Source organism: Aricia agestis, chromosome 8, assembly GCF_905147365.1.
Source record: "Aricia agestis chromosome 8, ilAriAges1.1, whole genome shotgun sequence".
Taxonomy (NCBI): domain Eukaryota; kingdom Metazoa; phylum Arthropoda; class Insecta; order Lepidoptera; family Lycaenidae; genus Aricia; species Aricia agestis.
The window spans coordinates 4,407,008-4,426,349 of NC_056413.1; the positions used below are offsets into that span (position 1 = coordinate 4,407,008).

Consider the following 19,342-nt stretch of genomic DNA (forward strand, 5'->3'; position numbering starts at 1 on the left):
CTGCACCAGGAGCGGTATCCTTTAGTGAACTTAGAACCAGACGAAATTCCTCCACAGAAAATGGTGAGTCTAGCCAGTTTGAAGAAGATCCTAAAGAAGAAAAAACGCGAAGTTCATTGAAAGATGGAGCCGTCGGGGGAGCCAACAATGAAGGAGACAAACTTAAACAGAATTGTCGCCATCCTTCTTTTTTTCAGAAAATAATTTTGAAACCTCGGCCGAATTTTTTTTGTAATTTAGGAAATTTGACATGGTCATGGACCTAGAGTAAAGTCTTTCAGCACCCTTGCGACGTCTACAAGCTGCTGTACATTCCTCATCCCTCCACGGCGAAGACGATCTGCGAGATGCTGTGTTTTTTAACGGAATGGAAATCTCTGCCGCCGGAAATTTAAAGCATGTCTTGTTGCAAACAAGACATGCTTTAAATTTTGATAGTGAATGTGAGGATTATTTGTGTTTAAGTTTGGAATTAGGTTTGTTTTGGAGTCCGTAGCTATCGCAAAATCCTGCCAATTTGCTTTTTGGATATTGTATTTAAATCTGGGAGGATTCGGGGCTATAGTCTGTCTTGTCGAGTATGTTATTATAATACTAATAGGGAAGTGATCGCTACCAAGGAACTTGACAGGACGGACCATGAACACGATGAAATGGCCGGTGAGCACAGCGAGAGATCTACCACACTCCTAGGGTTCTGCAAAGGCGAGACCCTACGAGTGGGAAATCCATCATTAAGCACCACTAGGTCATTATCATCTAAGATGACCATGAATAGGGATGAATTAGGATCATTAAAATAGGACCCCCAGGATGTATGGTGAACATTAAAGTCACCTAATACAACCCGAGGAAGAGATATAGAGGACAGGATGGATGAGAGTTCGGAAAGGATTCTAGGATTGGGAGAGGGAATATATACAGATATATATATATATACAGTATTTACAATACGGACAGCCACAATATTAAACAAACTACTATGTACAGGCAAAGACATTACTGAATATGTACATTTGCTGGAGACCAAAATGGCTACTCCAGCCTTGCCATCAACTCTGTCGTCCCGGAAACATGAGTAGCCAGGGACATGAAAACGCGAACCAGGCTTTAGCCATGTTTCCTGGACGGCAATAATCAATGGCTTAAAACTATTTGCGATATTACATATTATGTCCTGTTTTTTGTTCCTAATGCTCCGGCAGTTCCACTGGATCATCGGGAACTGATCCATTATTAAGAACTGTAATAAGCAGCTTAGTCAGGTTTGCACGAGATTTGTTCGGTAGCCCAGAGTCACCAAATCGGGAGATTAACTGGATGAGGGTAGTCAATAAAGTTGTCGTTCGGTGAAATGTCATTTGTCAATTTTCCTGTATGAGGTTGTGACAGGAGATTTGGATTGGGCTCTGGATTGCAGGCTGGGATAAGCAGGGGTAATAGAGGAGGGAGAGGTCTTGGCAGAGTCGGCAAAGGAGCGTCTCACATGGGGAAATCGAGCCGAAGCTTCCGTGTATGGGATACACTCCTGTGACATAACAACCTTTATCTCCTTTTGGCGAGCATGTTCGGGACAGGATGAGCTATTAGCATTATGAGATCCTCCACAAAGCAGACAAGTTGGATTGGTAACCTCACAAGTTTCTGCTTCATGTGATTGGCCACATTTATAACAACGAGGATTTGATCGGCATAGGGCTTCAACGTGCCCGAAACGACAACATTTATTGCATTGAATGATCGGGAGTAGGTAGGTTTCAACGGGTAATGATGTGAAGTAGCAATAAACGCGTGGAGGGAGTTTTTGTCCTGAGAAAGTCAGGACAACAGATCGGGTTGGGGACCATGAGGATTGTTGCTCATTGGACATTGGACATGGACTACAAATGGTGCGACATCATTGTTCGTATACAGTTTTTTATTTTCGAAATCAGGACATACATAGGTCATTTGAATAGAGGGAGTAGAATTCGAATTGTCTGTTACCCTTTTAGATGCTGTCGGGGTTAGCCCGTTTTCTGGAACTTAGCGGTGCATCTAATTGTTTTTCAAGGCCCCCGCCGCCCGGGTCGGGCGGTTCCGCGTCCATGCCGGCTAAACTAAGTTAAACACGTATTATGCTACTAAAACGACACTTACAACAAAACAATCACAATATTATACACCTACGACCAACAAAAGAACTTCAACAGTAAAAAATACACTAAAACAAACTGAAAAATATACAAATTAACAAATCTACGAAAAAACACTTGTTTAGGCACTCGACCGAAAAAGCAGAGTGAGAAACACGGAGCTCATACAAAGAGGAGCTGGCCTAAGCAACTGTGCACTGTGATTTTCAACTAGGTCCTGACGTCATCATTGTGGGCGGGGCTTAAGTCAGTACACTTTCAGCGTTTGTCAGGTGCACACGTAACGAGAGTCCCAATAAATTGATGTTTTCTGCGTATTTAACAAGGAAAGGATGAAGTATTGTGTTTTACAATATCGAAAACACTCAGACAGACGTTCTGATAATATAAATACTATCACATTTCATGTGGAAATAATTTTAAATGTAATTTAAATATAAAAGTTCTAGAACATTTCAGCTTTCAGCGTTAATAATACTACTTGAAACTAGGTGGCCAAACCTTTGAAAGATAATACAGACGTAAATGCGTATAATTTTGCATAAGTTTATTACAATAATCATACTTGAATACTGAAAACCGTTATACACTTAGTCTTAAACACATTTAATAGCTAAAACCGTGATTATATAGCTTTTATTATGATATTACTTATAAACCGCCATCTGTCGTCACCTATGATAACTATTTGAAACGTAAAAAATATCCAGGGCCGTAGTACGTCCCATAATATTCAAGACAAAATGGCATCTAGTGTAAGATAGTTGAACTACGTAGTAACATCAACATCGACCTAAGCTAGTAGTTTGGCTTTTAGCCGATAGATGAAATATTGAGAAGTGGGCGGAGCTTGACACCCCCTCACCCCCAAATTGTCACGCGTCGTTTCATAAGGAAACTTGATTACAACACCTCCTCTTAGTATTAGCTCCGTGGTGAGAAATGTACTAACGTCAGCTGACTTTGACATATTTGACTTTGATGTTGACATTTTGACAATTGACATTTGACATATCACTGTAATTTCTACTTTTTCGTCACAAAAAATATTTTGTTGTGAAACGCAGTGTATAAAATATTTACCTATTGTCCAATAAGTTATTGTTTATAATTAAGAAACCGAACCAAAATGACTTCGATACCTTTAATGTATGCTCAAGAAGACTGTGAACTGGGAGGAAAAGATGATATCGAGGTGATGATTTGTTTTATTCAAAAACTCGTTACCAGTCTTATGGTAATGTTTGCCACCTGTAATGTCCTTGATATTTTACTGTTTCTTATCATGAATTCTGTCTTTTGGTTTGTATTATTCTTATTTGTCTTTTACAATCACGTCTCGTACTTATATAAATAATCATTTTCACTGTTTTCTTTAGTAAAAATAGATTATAAAGTAATAGTGAAATAGCGAGGTAACATTTTTGACGTTACCTCGCTATTTCACAGAAGATTGATTATGATTTTATCTTTATAGTGGATTGATAAAATTATAAAACATCATTCTTATGTATACTTAAATTACTAGAGAATATTTCTTGTTTATAACAACTAGAAACAACTATCACTAACAAAATAAATGCTTATAAAACTAGCAGCAGAGTAATTGAAGGACTAAATTTGCACTACTTATATTTTTTTAGAGACAAATTAAGGCCTTACATGCCTTATAAAATCCCAATTACCTCATGCTTACAATTAAAAGAAACAAAAAGAACTTACAATAGAAATACACTATACTCATGACGGTAAATATATTTTTCAGGATGACTTTGCATACAGAAACAATGTGATGAATGCGGATAAGGAGATTCGGCTGGCATTTGTACGCAAGGTGTACGGCCTCCTGAGCGTACAGCTGCTAGCCACATTCACCATAGCTGCTGTGTTTTTGTTGGTCAGACCTATTCAGGCATTTATCCATGAGAAGTAAGTTAATGTATAACCTGTTACATATAATAGAATGTAACCATTTCTACGGACTATAGGGAAAAGAATATAGAAATTTTTATTGATTATGTAACTGAGCTGTTGCAGAGTATGTTTGTTCTTGTGTAGATAAAACATGTTTCTATGATTGTGACACATGTTGGGGTTTTTTTATATTACTTCTAATGACTTTACAATAACAACTATATTGTGAGAAGTTAATGAGTCACCTAATATGCATAATAATAATAAAATCTAACATTATGTAAGCTTAAAGTGATAAAAGTACCTAATTATAAAACAATTGTAAAATGCTTTGTAATATGATATTGAATGTACTGTCACTTCTTGGTGGAAATTCATCTTCAATTAAATAATTATACATTTCGAAAAAATCATCATCAGACACCTGATGATGATTTTTTTGAAACCGGTCGTGTATTTAACAATTTTGTAATAAACATATTAAAATAAAGTGGAATAAGTGCAAGGAAAGTGTATAATGATTTAAATGCTTTGTAATATAATTATTTCTTAGTAGATGATGCCCGCAACTCTGTCACGCCAAAATTCGTTTATCACGTGAGAACCGTACATTTTTCCAAGGTAAAAAGTATCCTATGTGCTTTCTCAGCACTTAAAGTATATCCATACTAAACAGCAAAATCGGTTCAGCAGTTTAATTGTGAATAGGTAACAGACAGACACACTTTCGCATAATTTATAATATTGATTATGGAAGTATCCACTAATCCACCTCAATTACTCAATTAACTTGGCATATAAAAAGGATGAATTTAACTAAGGTTAAAGTAATAAAAAATAATTGTAATAAATTGATCAAAAAAGTGATACACTTTAAAATAAGTACAATAAGTAATTTTTGTTTAAAAATACAAATTTATTTTCTCAAAGAACATTAATTACATTGTTTACTTATTTATAGAGAAACTTAACAAATACGTTACGTTACGTTGAAATAACTTCTAATCCATATCGTGCTGCGTGCATAACTAGATTAACCAAAGGCTCACTTTCTCTGGTATAGCTTGTCAAAAAAAGTAGATGCTGTACACAATATTTTGAAAACACATAAAAATATGAAAACCTTATTAAATTGAGATAAAAATGTACAAGGTTATATTTAAATTTATAAAAAAAAAAAATTAAGTGTATAAGCGTTCTTTGTGAAAATACAAAGAGAAAGATCACCTTTTGAGCGTGATTACGTTTAGAAAATTTTGTACCGAGTCTACTCTTTCTTGATAGACTATACATAGAAATATCCCTTGATGACTTGTTTATAAATTTTCAGTGACTGGATGATGATGATCTCATTTATTCTGAGCATGGTGACGCTGTTTGCTCTCATTGCCAAGAGGAAAGATCACCCAGCAAACCTGTATCTGTTGGCCGCATTTGTAAGTATTCATATTCTTTGAGATAATTTTATTCTGTGAGGAAAATTGTACAAAGAGTATATAATAGTTCTATTGTAAGTTCATCTAAGAACCTTGTATCACAGTAGAAAAATATACAGTAACTAGACGACGCGCAAAACTCAGTTATCGCGCGGTAACTGTACATTTTTCCGGTACAAAAAGTATCTTATGTTCTTTCCCTGGACTCAAAGTATCTCCGTGCCAAATTTTATCAAAATCGGTTCAGCGGTTTGGATCTGAAGAGGTAACAGACAGACACTTTCGAATTTATAATATTAGTTTGGAAATATGGATATGGATCTTCTTACTATGTCTTGTCAGTTTTGTTAATCTATTGTGTATATTTTTATTGTACTTGTGCTATCAATTTTATAATAAACTTTTAAGTTTTATACATGCTAACGACAGCTAAGGCTGCGTTTCCACTGAAGCGGAGCGGAGCTTAGCGGTGCCCGAATTGACCAATCGTGCTATTCCAGCGGAATGACAGCGAAGATTTCGAGCATGGTGATTGGTCAATTCGGCACCGCTAAGCTCCGCTCCGCTCCGCTTCAGTGTGGCTTTTTTCTTAAATACACTTACTGCTGCACTCAGAGACGAATATTAATTAGTTAACCGTAATAATTAAATGTAGATCCATACTAATATTAAAAATGCGGAAGTGTGTCAGTCTGTCTGACTGTTACCTCTTCACGCTCAAACCAATGAATTGATTTTGCTGTTGGCATGGAGATACTTTGAGTCCCGGGAAAGGACATAGGATACTTTTAGTCCCGGAAAATTTACGGTTCCCGCGCGATTAACGAGTTTTGGCGCAACGAAGTTGCGGGCGTCATCTAGTTTTAATAAAAGCCCTACTATAAGCCCCATACATTATCTGTCAAACTCTTTGCCAAATTGAGGTTTAAGCATCATTAAATGCCCCTGAGTTGATATAGTCTGAGGCAAAATATTTGCTTGTTCTGGTTTTTTCTGTTTCACTATTATTATATCTTGTATTTGCATGGTCGCATGAAGTGTCGCACCCGTGCCCACTGCATGCCAATCAGTTTTCGTTATAAGTTATAACTGTTCACATTTTTCGCCTCAACTCTGACGCTGGCAACTCCTAAATGGGGAGGCTTACGCTAAAAGAAGAAGAAGAATAGTCTGATTCCGTTAATATATTGATGAATATTCTGCCATGTTACTTCCAGACGGGAGTGCAAGCGTACACCATCGGTGTGGTGGTGTCATACTTCGACACGGCGGTGGTGCTGCAGGCTCTGGGGATCACCTTCTCCGTGGTGCTCACCCTCACTCTGTACACGCTTAACACCAAACGTGACTTCTCCTTCGTCGGATATGGGTGAGTAAAAAAAATTAAGCCAAAATAGGTCACACGCAACTTTTAGTGTCTAAACACACTAGGCTGAATTACGCCGGCGTAAATTCCGCCGCAAATGTCAAACGAATACAAATACGCGACGGAATAGTGTGTCGTCTCTCGCGTTCCGCCCATATTTTGTATGAGTTTGAAACGCGGCGGAATTTACGCCGGCGTAATTCAGCCTAGTGTGTTTAGACACTTAGACTGGGTTGGACCAGAGGCGTGGGTAAAGTTAAAGTTGAATATGGCGTCCAAACACCCCATATTCTCATACGACATCTGTCAATTTTTCCGGTTATAGTTAAGGTTAAACTTAAAGTTAGTTGGTGCAACCCAGTCTTAAGATCGTTCCGCAAAACTGAATGAGTTATCAATGTATAAAACATAATGTATCACTGAATAGTGATGGATATGTGCACACCTGGCTCAGACCTCAGTGGGTCCCTAGACAATCAATTTTATTGTGCAATATCACATATTGTGCAATTTTATTAACAGTCTACGGTTGATATTGAACGCGTCAGCCTTTCAATCTTATGAAACCTTATACTAAATGCAATCAGCGCTTTGCGGCGACATAGAGACGCCAGACGTTGCTTGGATAATAACTCCCACACCGGTTTCGGTGACGGTGGCCGGTTTCATTGAAACCAGGCCAGTTATGCAGGAGTGATTTTATAGTGCTGAAGTGTGTGTGCAGTACACAAGTACACTCTCTATTCCTTCACTCTCATAACCCAGTGGGACGGAAGACCGACACGACCGGCGAGAGATCAGGCGCAGGACCGACGCATGGATCATCTTACTTGTCAGACATCAGGTGATCAGCCTGCATTGTCCTAACCAAACTTGGAAATAACATGTTTCCAACGCGGGAATCGAACCCACAACCTCCGAGTCAAGAGCCACGCTCTTTACCACTGGACCACGGAGACGCTAAACGCACGGTTGCTCGGATGTTACCATGGTAACGTCACTGGCTACGTCGCGATGGCGTCCCGGTGAATTATGGCTCTAATACTCAAACTCCACATTGCAGGTTGGTGGCTGGTCTCATGGTGCTCATCATCGGCGGCTTCGTGCAGCTGTTCCTGCAGAGCTCCGCCTTCGAGATCGCCCTGTCCTTCACCGGAGCCATATTCTTCAGCCTCTTCTTGGTGTTCGACACCCAGCAGATGATGAACACACTCTCTCCCGAGGAGTATATCCTGGCCACCATCAACCTATACATGGATATCCTCAATCTGTTCCTGTACATCCTACGTATATTGAACGAGTTGAATCGTAATTAAATAGTTTTCTTGTGTATTCAGTTTGCTCACCGACGCTGAGAATCGCAAGATATTGTCTCACACGACTAAGGGTCAAATCACACCGCAACGCGACGAGTAGATGCATTTCTAAAGTATGGATTTGACAGATTTGCAAGATGTGATGACGACCTCTGTGGCTCAGTAGTGAGCGCGTTGGTAGCTCAAGCCGGGGGTCGCGGGTTCGACTCCCGCGGACGGAACAAAAAGTTTTCAAAGTTCCTGGGTCATGGATGTGTATTAAAAATGTGTATCATATAATAAAAATCTTAAATATATGTATAGTATTAAAGTATTAAATATATTTCCGTTGTCTGGTACCTGTAACACAAGTCCTTCAGGTACTTACCACAGGGCCAGACTGACGTGGTGTGAAGCGTCCATAGATATTATTATTATTATTATTATTATGTCTCACGCAATCGAAGTCTGTGAAATCCATAAAAAAAGCATCTACTCGTCGCGCTGCGGTATGAATTGACCCTAATAGGAAAATAGTTTAATCTCGCTCTTTCGCGACTCACGGCGTCTATGTGTAAACTGTAAAGGCATCATCAGAAGATTTCGCTTGTAACATTACAGATTCGTATTATAGTTACTATATTTTTCAATATGGTTAGCAACTTACCACTAGTGACAAGGTCAGGAATTTCAATGAAAGAAGGTAACATTTGCATCAATAAAGACATCTTTTTTTTTTAACATGGGGAAATGCTTTACGCATACCCGGCAAATTGGGGATATCGGCCGGGGTATGTGGTACTCCTGTAGTCTACTCACTAAAACACCATGGTGCTCCACTCCTCGCTTAAGGCAGAGTTGCTGGTACGATAGAACCTACCGCAACATCAATAAAGACATCCAATGTGCTCGATTCTTCTACTGTTTTTTCAACTGTAACAATGATATTACATGCGAATGCTTCTGAGTGGACGCCAGAATTTATGTCCATTTAGCATTTTTGTGACTGTATTATTAAATTGTGATCCTTAACTGACTTGGACATACAAATTGCAATGTATAAATTATATGTCTCAATGTTTGCACCAACGCACAATATTATGAAAATCATTCCATTACTAGTTTTCAAAGAAAATGCGTGGTGTTTGTAGAATAGTATACAATAATTGTATTTCAATGAAACACTATCCTAATGATAGATATATTTTGTTTACGAATTTATTGATACCTAAAAATTAACAATATCTGCTTTTTGATGGCTTTTTATTGTGTATGTTGGAAACAAAATTTTTTATTTCTGTCTTCGACCTGTGAAAATTGATTTATTTATATTGTTATTGAAGTATTACATTTTAAAAATATACAGGGTGTAACAAGACAAAGCGATAATACTTTAGGATGTGTACATGTGTCCCTTATAGTATGAGTTAAGAGGGCAACTAACCCAAAAAATCAAATATCGTCCTTCTCTCTTCATACTCACGCCCGTCTTACATATGCCAGGTGAAAAAGGACGACGCGGATTCATCGCCAAATTAGTTTTTTTCTTAATAACTCGATAAATATACAACATTTTAAAAATCCGTTAATTTCTCAATGATAGAATTGTATACAATGTGTTAAAATATTGACTTAGTTCAATGCACGGTTATGGCAATAAATGAAAAATTCGTGAAAATTAGATGCATCTTTGTGACTTTTTTCTATCGAGAAAATTTTTGGATATCATGTTTTTGCTCAGATCGGATTCTTGGAAATATAATGTAGTATCTAATTTTAGAAAATGAAACAATTCGGGGCTTATTTTCAAGTAAGTACAAAAATGAATTATAAAATCGAAAATTTTGGGTTAGTCGCCCCCGTAAGAGTAAAAGTAGCAGCGCTGAAAGAGTTTAGCGCTGCTACTTTTGCAGTCAACTTTATACAGGTGACTCATACACACTAAAGAATTATCACTTTGTCTTGTTACAGCCTGTATTATATGAATCATAGAGTATTAAATGGTATATAATAGTTATAAATACTGTAAGTAAATACACTGTGTAAATTCCAATGTTTTATTTTAAATTAAATGTTTTGATCAATTTTTCAGTTTTTACTTTTTAATTTATAAAAATACTAGCAGACACACAAGATTAATTATTTTGGCCGTTTATAATTTATTATTTTAAAAAATACCCATTTTTTCTCAAGAATAGTCAATTTTTATGACGTCAGTACTTATTGAATAATTTTTTTGTAATATAATTTCATCAAATAATAGGAGTCACTTTTTAAAAGGAAGATAGACAATAAAACACATTGAAAAGCTAATAAACAGTATAATGATAAAATGTTTAATTACAGCGAAGTGAATATTTTACAAATGGATGAACATAATAAAACAACAAAGCTTTCGAAAATTATTTTGCTTAATCTGATTGGTATTTATTAATTAAAGTTAAAAATACGAACAGAACGAAAATATTGTCAAAAATATGAACAGTAATAATAATTTACAGATATTTTCATTTTAAAACTTTCATATGCAATTTTAGAGTTGTTTGAGTTCTACGACGTTAAGAATTATTCCTCGCAACTCTGTCTGAAATAAATTGCATCGAAATCGGTTTATTCTTTTTGGAGCTTATTAAAATCAAACATACAATCAAATCATTAATTAAAACAGCCAATATCTTCACAACTATCAGAGAAATTGATTCACAGGCACAAAGGGTTCCGTACCAATATAGAGCAAAAACGTGCCAAAAATTGTGTTTTTTATACGAGAGTCCCAATTAAATATATATTATAATAATAATAATGTATCTATGGACGCTTCACACCACGTCAGTCTGGCCCCGTGCTAAGTACCTAAAGGACTTGTGTTACAGGTACCAGACAACGGAAATACATTTAATACTTTTATACTATACATATATTTAAGATTTTTATTATATCATACACATATTTAATACACATCCAGACCCGGGAACATTGAAAACTATTTTGTTCCGTCGGCGGGATTCGAACCCGCGACCCCCGGCTTGAGCTACCAACGTGCTCATCACTAAGCCACAGAGGTCGACAAATATATATTAACATTTTATTATTAATTATTAAAGTATACATATAATTCAGGATCATGTGAAAATTTCCAGTGCCTACCTCTTGTCATTATTGATATCGAGCAAAAAAGGTAAAAAAATCATGTTTGTTGTACGGGAGCCCCCCTAAATACTTATTTTATTTTTAGTATTAATTGTTGTTATAGCGGCAACACAAATACACAATCTGTGAAAATTTTAGAAGTCTAGCTATAGCGGTTCTTGAGTTACAGCCTGGAGACAGACAGACGGACAGACAACGAAGTCTCCGTAATAGGGTCCCGTTTTTACCCTTTGGGTACAGAACCCTAAAAACCAAATGCTACAATTAAGTAACCAAAACTTAAAATTATACACATTATACACATACACATGAAATCACAGGATAAATCATTGGCACACATCCTGAGTCCTGACTAATATTATGGTATCATAGTCAGATGTGCTACCAATAAAGTAAAAGCATCTACAACTGCCCCGGGGCAAAGCAGGCCGAATGGATACAAAAATAGCCGAAGTTTAAATTTTATCAGCGACATAGAAACGCCGCAAACCGGTCATGTTGCGGTTCCTTGGATCGTCGGTTTTTTCGGTCGGATTCGGCCTGCTATGCGGCATGCCCCGGGACAGTTTTCCATGCCGAAAATGCTATTAGACTTTTATTCAGGTTTTTGCAACTATCTTCTATTGAAAATCAAGTTTTACTATTAAAAGATCAATTATTCATTCAATTAATCAAAATCCAAAACTTAAGGACGTCTAAATAACGATTTAAGCTAAAAAAATATAGCGCACATAAAAAATCGGTTCTGCGCCTTATCTCTCGCCAGTCGTGTCGCTCATCCGTTGCACTGGGTTACTGAAGAAAATGAGAGTGGATCTGAACAGAGTGTAACAAATCTAAGGGCCTGTACCACTGTACATGTACCACTTCCTGATAAGTGCCGGATAGGCTATCCACCACTTAACTTAACAAATAGAGTAGATATGGACTATGGAAAATCTGTCAAATAAGTTGTGGATATCCGGCACTTTACTCTCATAGACTACACTGTGAGAGTAGCAGCGCTGAAAGCGCATTTTTTTTTTCGTGATTAGTATGGGCAAGCGCCCAAGCGTCAAAAAAGTTTCCCTTTCAGTGCTACTACTTTCATAGTGAACTCTACATAAGGGACACATACACACCCTAAAGTATATTATCACTTTGTTTTGTTATGCCATGTATAGAATTATTGAATAAAACTGTAATCTAATGACTTATTCTAATATTAATCTCAAGCGAGCGACGTTTCTTTGATTTCTTCTCTTCTTGTTTAACCGGAGTATCGCGCTGTCTGAAAATAAAAATAATAAAAATCAGCCAAGTGCGAGTTGGACTCGCGCACGGAAGGTCCGGGTTCCGCACAATATAGAGCAAAAATAGGTAAAAATGTGTTTTTTGTATGGGATTACCCTTTACTTTAATCAAATATTATTATAAATTATTAAATTATAAATACAACTGAGTATTTTGTGAACATTTCAAGTGCCTACCTATTGCCATTATTGATATCGAGCAAAAAATAGCAAAAAAATTACATTTGTTGTATGGGATCCCTTAAATTTTTATTTTGTTTTTAGTATTTGTTGTTATAGCGGCAACAGATATACACAATCTATGAAAATGTCAGAAATCTAGCTATAGCCGTTCTTGAGATACAGCCTGGAGACAGACAGACGGTCAGACAGACATCGAAGTCTTAGTAATAGGGTCCGTTTTTAGGATTCCGTAGCCAAATGGGAAAAAACCGAACCCTTATAGATTCGTCATGTCTGTCTGTCTGTCTGTCCGTCCGTATGTCACAGCCACTTTTCTCCGAAACCATAAGAGCTATACTATTGAAACTTGGTAAGTAGAAGATTTTGATACAAAAATGGAAAAATTATTAAAAACTAGCTTTTACCCGCAGCTTCGCTCGCGTTAAAACGTATTATTATAATATTATAGCTGTTGCCCGCGACTTTGTCCGCATTAACATGGTATAATAACGGAAATGGATAATTTTGAAATGGATTAATTTGCCGATGGAAAAGTCCCCTGCATATTGATCAAAGGTCACTCGTAAACTGTATGTTTAGCTTAGGTTGGAATAAATTGACTTTTAAATAATAACTATATTCCTACAAAGGAGAATTAAAACTTAACACTAACGACGTTAAACCATTTTGATGTAAGCAACAATCCCAGGAGGTTGAGTTTGGGAGGGCGTAGCCCCCCCAAGTACGGGCCGTGGGCAAAGTCATATAAATGAAATGACACTCGAAAACCGTATGTTTAGTGTAGGTTGGAATAAATTGAGTTTTAATTAAAAACTTGGATCCTAATAAGGAGAATGAAAACTCAAAACTAACGACGCAACATAATTTTGATGTAAGCAGATATCCCAAGTCGTGGGGGGGTTTGGGGGGCGCAGCCCCCCCAAGTACGAACCGACATCAAAGTCCTCCGCATATTAATCAAATGACAGCCGAAAACTATTTGTTTAGTTTTGTTTGTATTAATAACTTTGTTATTAAAAGGGAAAATTAAAACTCAAAACTAACGACGCGACATCATTTTGATGTAAGCAGGTATCCCAGGAGGGGGAGGGTTTGGGGGGCGCAGCTCCCCCAAGTACGGACCCACGTCAAAGTCCTACGCATATTTATCAAATGAAAAATCGGTTTAGCGGTTTGGGCGCAAATCATAAAAGTTTATTGAGCGGGAACCGTACATTTTTTCGGGATGAAAAGTATCCTATGTCCTTTCTAGGTACTTAAAGTATCTCCATACCAAATTTCATTAAAATCGATTGAATAGTTTACGCGCAAATCACAAAAGTTTATTGTGCGGAAACCGTACATTTTTTCGGGACAAAAAGTATCCTATGTCCTTTCTCGGTACTTAAAGTATCTCCATTCTGAATTTCATCCAAATCGATTGAATAGTTTACGTGCAAATCATAAAAGTTTTTTGTGCGGGAACCGTACATTTTTTCGGGACAAAAAGTATCCCTTGTCCTTTCTTATGTCTTAAAATATCTCCATACCAAATTTCATCAAAATCGATCGAATAGTTTACGCGCAAATCATAAAAGTTTACTGTGCGGAAACCGTACATTTTTTGTGACAAAAAGTATCCTATGTCCTTTCTCGGGACTCAAAGTATCTCCATACCAAATTTCAGCGAAATCGGTTCAGCGGTTTGGGCGTGAAGAGGTAACAGACAGACAGACAGACAGACACACTTTCGCATTTATAATATTAGTATGGATTTTAGGGGTCCCCATAGGTACAACTGAAACAAAAAAAATTTTTTTTTTCATCTAAGCTATGCGTGTGGGGTATCTATGGATAGGTCTTGAAAAATCATATTGAGGTTTCTAATATCATTTTTTTCTAACCTCTATCATAAGCTCTTAAATCCATTTACTTTATTTACGTCCTTATACTGACTGGATCGCATTTTGGTACTACGACCTCTATTTTCCAGCCAGTCAGCGGTCACGTGACACAAAACTCACTTCTCCATTGTTAACCCAGTTTTAGTTAGTTAGTTAATCATAATCATTTTAGTTAGTTAAGACTGGGTTGCACCAACTAACTTTAACTGTAAATGTAACTTTGGCTTTAACGTTAACTACAGTACAAAATGTCAAATCTTTGGTTAAAGTTAAAAATGGACGCCGTCAAGACGCCATATTTAACCATAAGTCATAACCATAGAGCTCGACAAGGTTTTAAATACATGTGGCGAAAAAAGGAACTAACGCTGTCATCATACAAAAACCGCCATTTTTGACAGTTCTCGTTTACCAGCAACGCCCCCGCCCACGTTCATTTATAACCTTGTTGGATCAGCTGTAATCTGTCAATTTCTCCGGGCAAAGTTAAGGTTAAAACTTTAACCACGCCTCTGGTGCAACCCAACCATTAGGTCGGGTTACACCAGAGGAGTGGTTAAAGTTTATATTAAAGATGTGTGATGAATTAGCAGTATTCGAGTTTTTGGAGAGTGATAATTCGCAGGAGACTCAAGAAGTGAAAGTGCAAAGAAGACGCCTTAGGGACCTAAGTGACCCTTTTAGTATAAGTGGTACTATTTTTATTAAACAATATAGGTTAAGTAAGCAATTGATTATATCAGTGTGCGATGAATTAAGACCACACTACGTGAGCAGAAGGACAAGAACATCGGATCTTTCCCTTGAAAGAAAGGTATTTATTTCGAAGTAATAATACAGTTAACTCCTTGCCGATTTTTACTTTTATTGAAAAATGAATAATACAAGAATTGTCAATATTATTACAGTAAAACATCAATTTTTACAAATAACAAATATTATAATACTTCTTTGTTACATTTATCAATAGAAATTAAGTTTTGACTTCAATACATAATATTGCTGTTTTTAGGTACATTTTAAACTTCAAAATAATTATGTATCAAATGTCGTTACAGGTGCTAATTGCATTATCATTCTATGCAACAGGCTCCTACCAACCTCCCGTTGGTGATATTTCAGCACACTCAGTGGCTCAGTCTACCGTTTCCGGTATAATAAAGAAAATAACAGAATTGTTAAACTTGCCCCAAAGGCAGGCTCAATATATTAAATTTCCCAGAAGTGCAGAGGAAAGAAATAAAAATAAAACAAAGTGAGCTGTGTTTACATTATTTTAAAAATAAGTAAGTATATTAAATTTCCCGAAAAAAGATCAAATACTTAAATAAAAATTTCTTTGTTTTTAGATTCTTTAATAAGTATGAAATGCCAGGAGTTTTGGGGTGTATTGATTGCACACATATAGCCATCATACGCCCCTGTGAAAATGAGGAGGGATATTAGTTATTACTGCAGTATCATTCACTGAATGTCCAGCTGGTAATAAACACTTTTAATTATTAACAAAATTAACAGATAAAATGTGTAATTGTGTCTGCTTTTAAGTGATCCATGTCATTTAAATTTTTGTTACATTCAATAATCAAAAGAGATACATATCAACCATACAATTATTACTTAAACAATTTAAGAAAAAAAAGACAAGATACTTCAATCATAATCATTTTAGTTAGTTAAGACTGGGTTGCACCAACTAACTTTAACTGTAAATGTAACTTTGGCTTTAACGTTAACTACAGTACAAAATGTCAAATCTTTGGTTAAAGTTAAAAATGGACGCCGTCAAGACGCCATATTTAACCATAAGTCATAACCATAGAGCTCGACAAGGTTTTAAATACATGTGGCGAAAAAAGGAACTAACGCTGTCATCATACAAAAACCGCCATTTTTGACAGTTCTCGTTTACCAGCAACGCCCCCGCCCACGTTCATTTATAACCTTGTTGGATCAGCTGTAATCTGTCAATTTCTCCGGGCAAAGTTAAGGTTAAAACTTTAACCACGCCTCTGGTGCAACCCAACCATTAGGTCGGGTTACACCAGAGGAGTGGTTAAAGTTTATATTAAAGATGTGTGATGAATTAGCAGTATTCGAGTTTTTGGAGAGTGATAATTCGCAGGAGACTCAAGAAGTGAAAGTGCAAAGAAGACGCCTTAGGGACCTAAGTGACCCTTTTAGTATAAGTGGTACTATTTTTATTAAACAATATAGGTTAAGTAAGCAATTGATTATATCAGTGTGCGATGAATTAAGACCACACTACGTGAGCAGAAGGACAAGAACATCGGATCTTTCCCTTGAAAGAAAGGTATTTATTTCGAAGTAATAATACAGTTAACTCCTTGCCGATTTTTACTTTTATTGAAAAATGAATAATACAAGAATTGTCAATATTATTACAGTAAAACATCAATTTTTACAAATAACAAATATTATAATACTTCTTTGTTACATTTATCAATAGAAATTAAGTTTTGACTTCAATACATAATATTGCTGTTTTTAGGTACATTTTAAACTTCAAAATAATTATGTATCAAATGTCGTTACAGGTGCTAATTGCATTATCATTCTATGCAACAGGCTCCTACCAACCTCCCGTTGGTGATATTTCAGCACACTCAGTGGCTCAGTCTACCGTTTCCGGTATAATAAAGAAAATAACAGAATTGTTAAACTTGCCCCAAAGGCAGGCTCAATATATTAAATTTCCCAGAAGTGCAGAGGAAAGAAATAAAAATAAAACAAAGTGAGCTGTGTTTACATTATTTTAAAAATAAGTAAGTATATTAAATTTCCCGAAAAAAGATCAAATACTTAAATAAAAATTTCTTTGTTTTTAGATTCTTTAATAAGTATGAAATGCCAGGAGTTTTGGGGTGTATTGATTGCACACATATAGCCATCATACGCCCCTGTGAAAATGAGGAGGGATATTAGTTATTACTGCAGTATCATTCACTGAATGTCCAGCTGGTAATAAACACTTTTAATTATTAACAAAATTAACAGATAAAATGTGTAATTGTGTCTGCTTTTAAGTGATCCATGTCATTTAAATTTTTGTTACATTCAATAATCAAAAGAGATACATATCAACCATACAATTATTACTTAAACAATTTAAGAAAAAAAAGACAAGATACTTCATGCATGGATCGTAATAGTTGGGGAGGGGAAGAGGGGATTTCGAGACAAGCTCGAGCGTGTCAGATTAAGTAAGTATATTAAATTTCCCGAAAAAAGATCAAATACTTAAATAAAAATTTCTTTGTTTTTAGATTCTTTAATAAGTATGAAATGCCAGGAGTTTTGGGGTGTATTGATTGCACACATATAGCCATCATACGCCCCTGTGAAAATGAGGAGGGATATTAGTTATTACTGCAGTATAATTCACTGAATGTCCAGCTGGTAATAAACACTTTTAATTATTAACAAAATTAACAGATAAAATGTGTAATTGTGTCTGCTTTTAAGTGATCCATGTCATTTAAATTTTTGTTACATTCAATAATCAAAAGAGATACATATCAACCATACAATTATTACTTAAACAATTTAAGAAAAAAAAGACAAGATACTTCATGCATGGATCATAATAGTTGGGGAGGGGAAGAGGGGATTTCGAGACAAGCTCGAGCGTGTCAGATTAAGCTTGTATAGGCATCCGACATGTGTCTAGTTATCATGGTATAGAAATCGATTAGTCTGACGGATGTCAGATTAAGATAGGAGATGTTTAGTATACCCTTAAGAAGCTTCTATATAAAGCATTGACGATTTAAAGGTTAGGTAAGCCTTTAGGGACATTTTAAAATTTAAAAAATAAAGCTTCATGTTTTCTTAACTAAGCTTCGCAGATATTTTATTTTGCACTAAACTAAATGATTTAGTCCTTGTTGTCTGAAATATATTTATAATTTACCCAAGTAAGCAATTTTCTGCATATATTATTTTCTTTTTAAAAACTTTAAAATGGCTGCAGTTTCTGAACCCACCGCTAAAAAAAACCTCTTATTATTTTTGTAGCCATTTTGCCTAATGTAAAAACCCACTAGGTTTCCAGGACGCTCGAGTGACTACAAAATTAGCACCCTCCCCTCCCCTACTATAACATAATAATATGTAAACTAAAGTCTGACATTAACCATTAAAATAAACTAGAAATTATAAAAATAAAATATTCTTTTTTCAGTCTTTGTTCTTTGAGAATAATCTGAAACAATTAAAATTTTTGATAAGCAATGCAGACATGCAGATAATAAGTGTGGATACGAGTTTTGGTGGGGCAACCCATGACTCATTCATCTGGGCAAACCATCCCCTTAAAGGACACATGGAGGAAATTAGGACCAATGAGGCAATATGGCTACTTGGTATGTACAGATTTTATACAAATTTTCTACAAGTTTTTTTGCCCTCGTATTTCCACTGACAATGTTTGTACACTTCAAATATTATTGTTGCGGCACATTTTATATCTGGTTGAATAAAGTTTTTGTTTACAGGTGATTCAGGATACCCTTTAAGAAGGTATTTGATGACACCAATAAGCAATGCCGGTCCAGGCACTCCAGAGTCACATTATAATATTATACATGTTCGAACTCGTAACATGATCGAAAGAACCATTGGCCTCTTAAAAGCCAGATTTAGATGTTTGCTGGTACATAGGGTGC

The 19,342-nt window shown here is 36.0% G+C and overlaps 2 protein-coding genes across 5 annotated transcripts in view; one reads left to right on the forward strand and one right to left on the reverse strand.

The window, feature by feature from the left end:
- Positions 1-3,171: 3,171 nt before the first annotated feature.
- On the forward strand, positions 3,172-8,298 carry LOC121729752 (protein lifeguard 4-like). The gene is made up of 5 exons (XM_042118371.1): positions 3,172-3,330; positions 3,901-4,064; positions 5,380-5,485; positions 6,703-6,854; positions 7,915-8,298. Exons 1-5 carry the CDS (start codon positions 3,265-3,267, stop codon positions 8,165-8,167), a joined length of 741 nt encoding a protein of 246 aa, XP_041974305.1. The 5' UTR covers positions 3,172-3,264; the 3' UTR covers positions 8,168-8,298.
- Positions 8,299-12,227: 3,929 nt separating this feature from the next.
- Positions 12,228-19,342, reverse strand: part of LOC121729747 — a 29,926-nt gene continuing 22,811 nt past the window's right edge. For 3 of the 4 annotated variants that reach the window (XM_042118366.1, XM_042118364.1, XM_042118365.1), the window contains one exon: positions 18,648-18,879. Coding sequence is in view for 1 of the 4 variants with exons in the window: in XM_042118367.1 (XP_041974301.1) it covers positions 12,482-12,566 (85 nt within the window). In the remaining 3 variants the exon portion in view is untranslated. Of the gene's footprint in view, positions 12,567-18,647; positions 18,880-19,342 lie in introns of those variants that run through there. The other variant, XM_042118367.1, reaches the window with a different exon arrangement.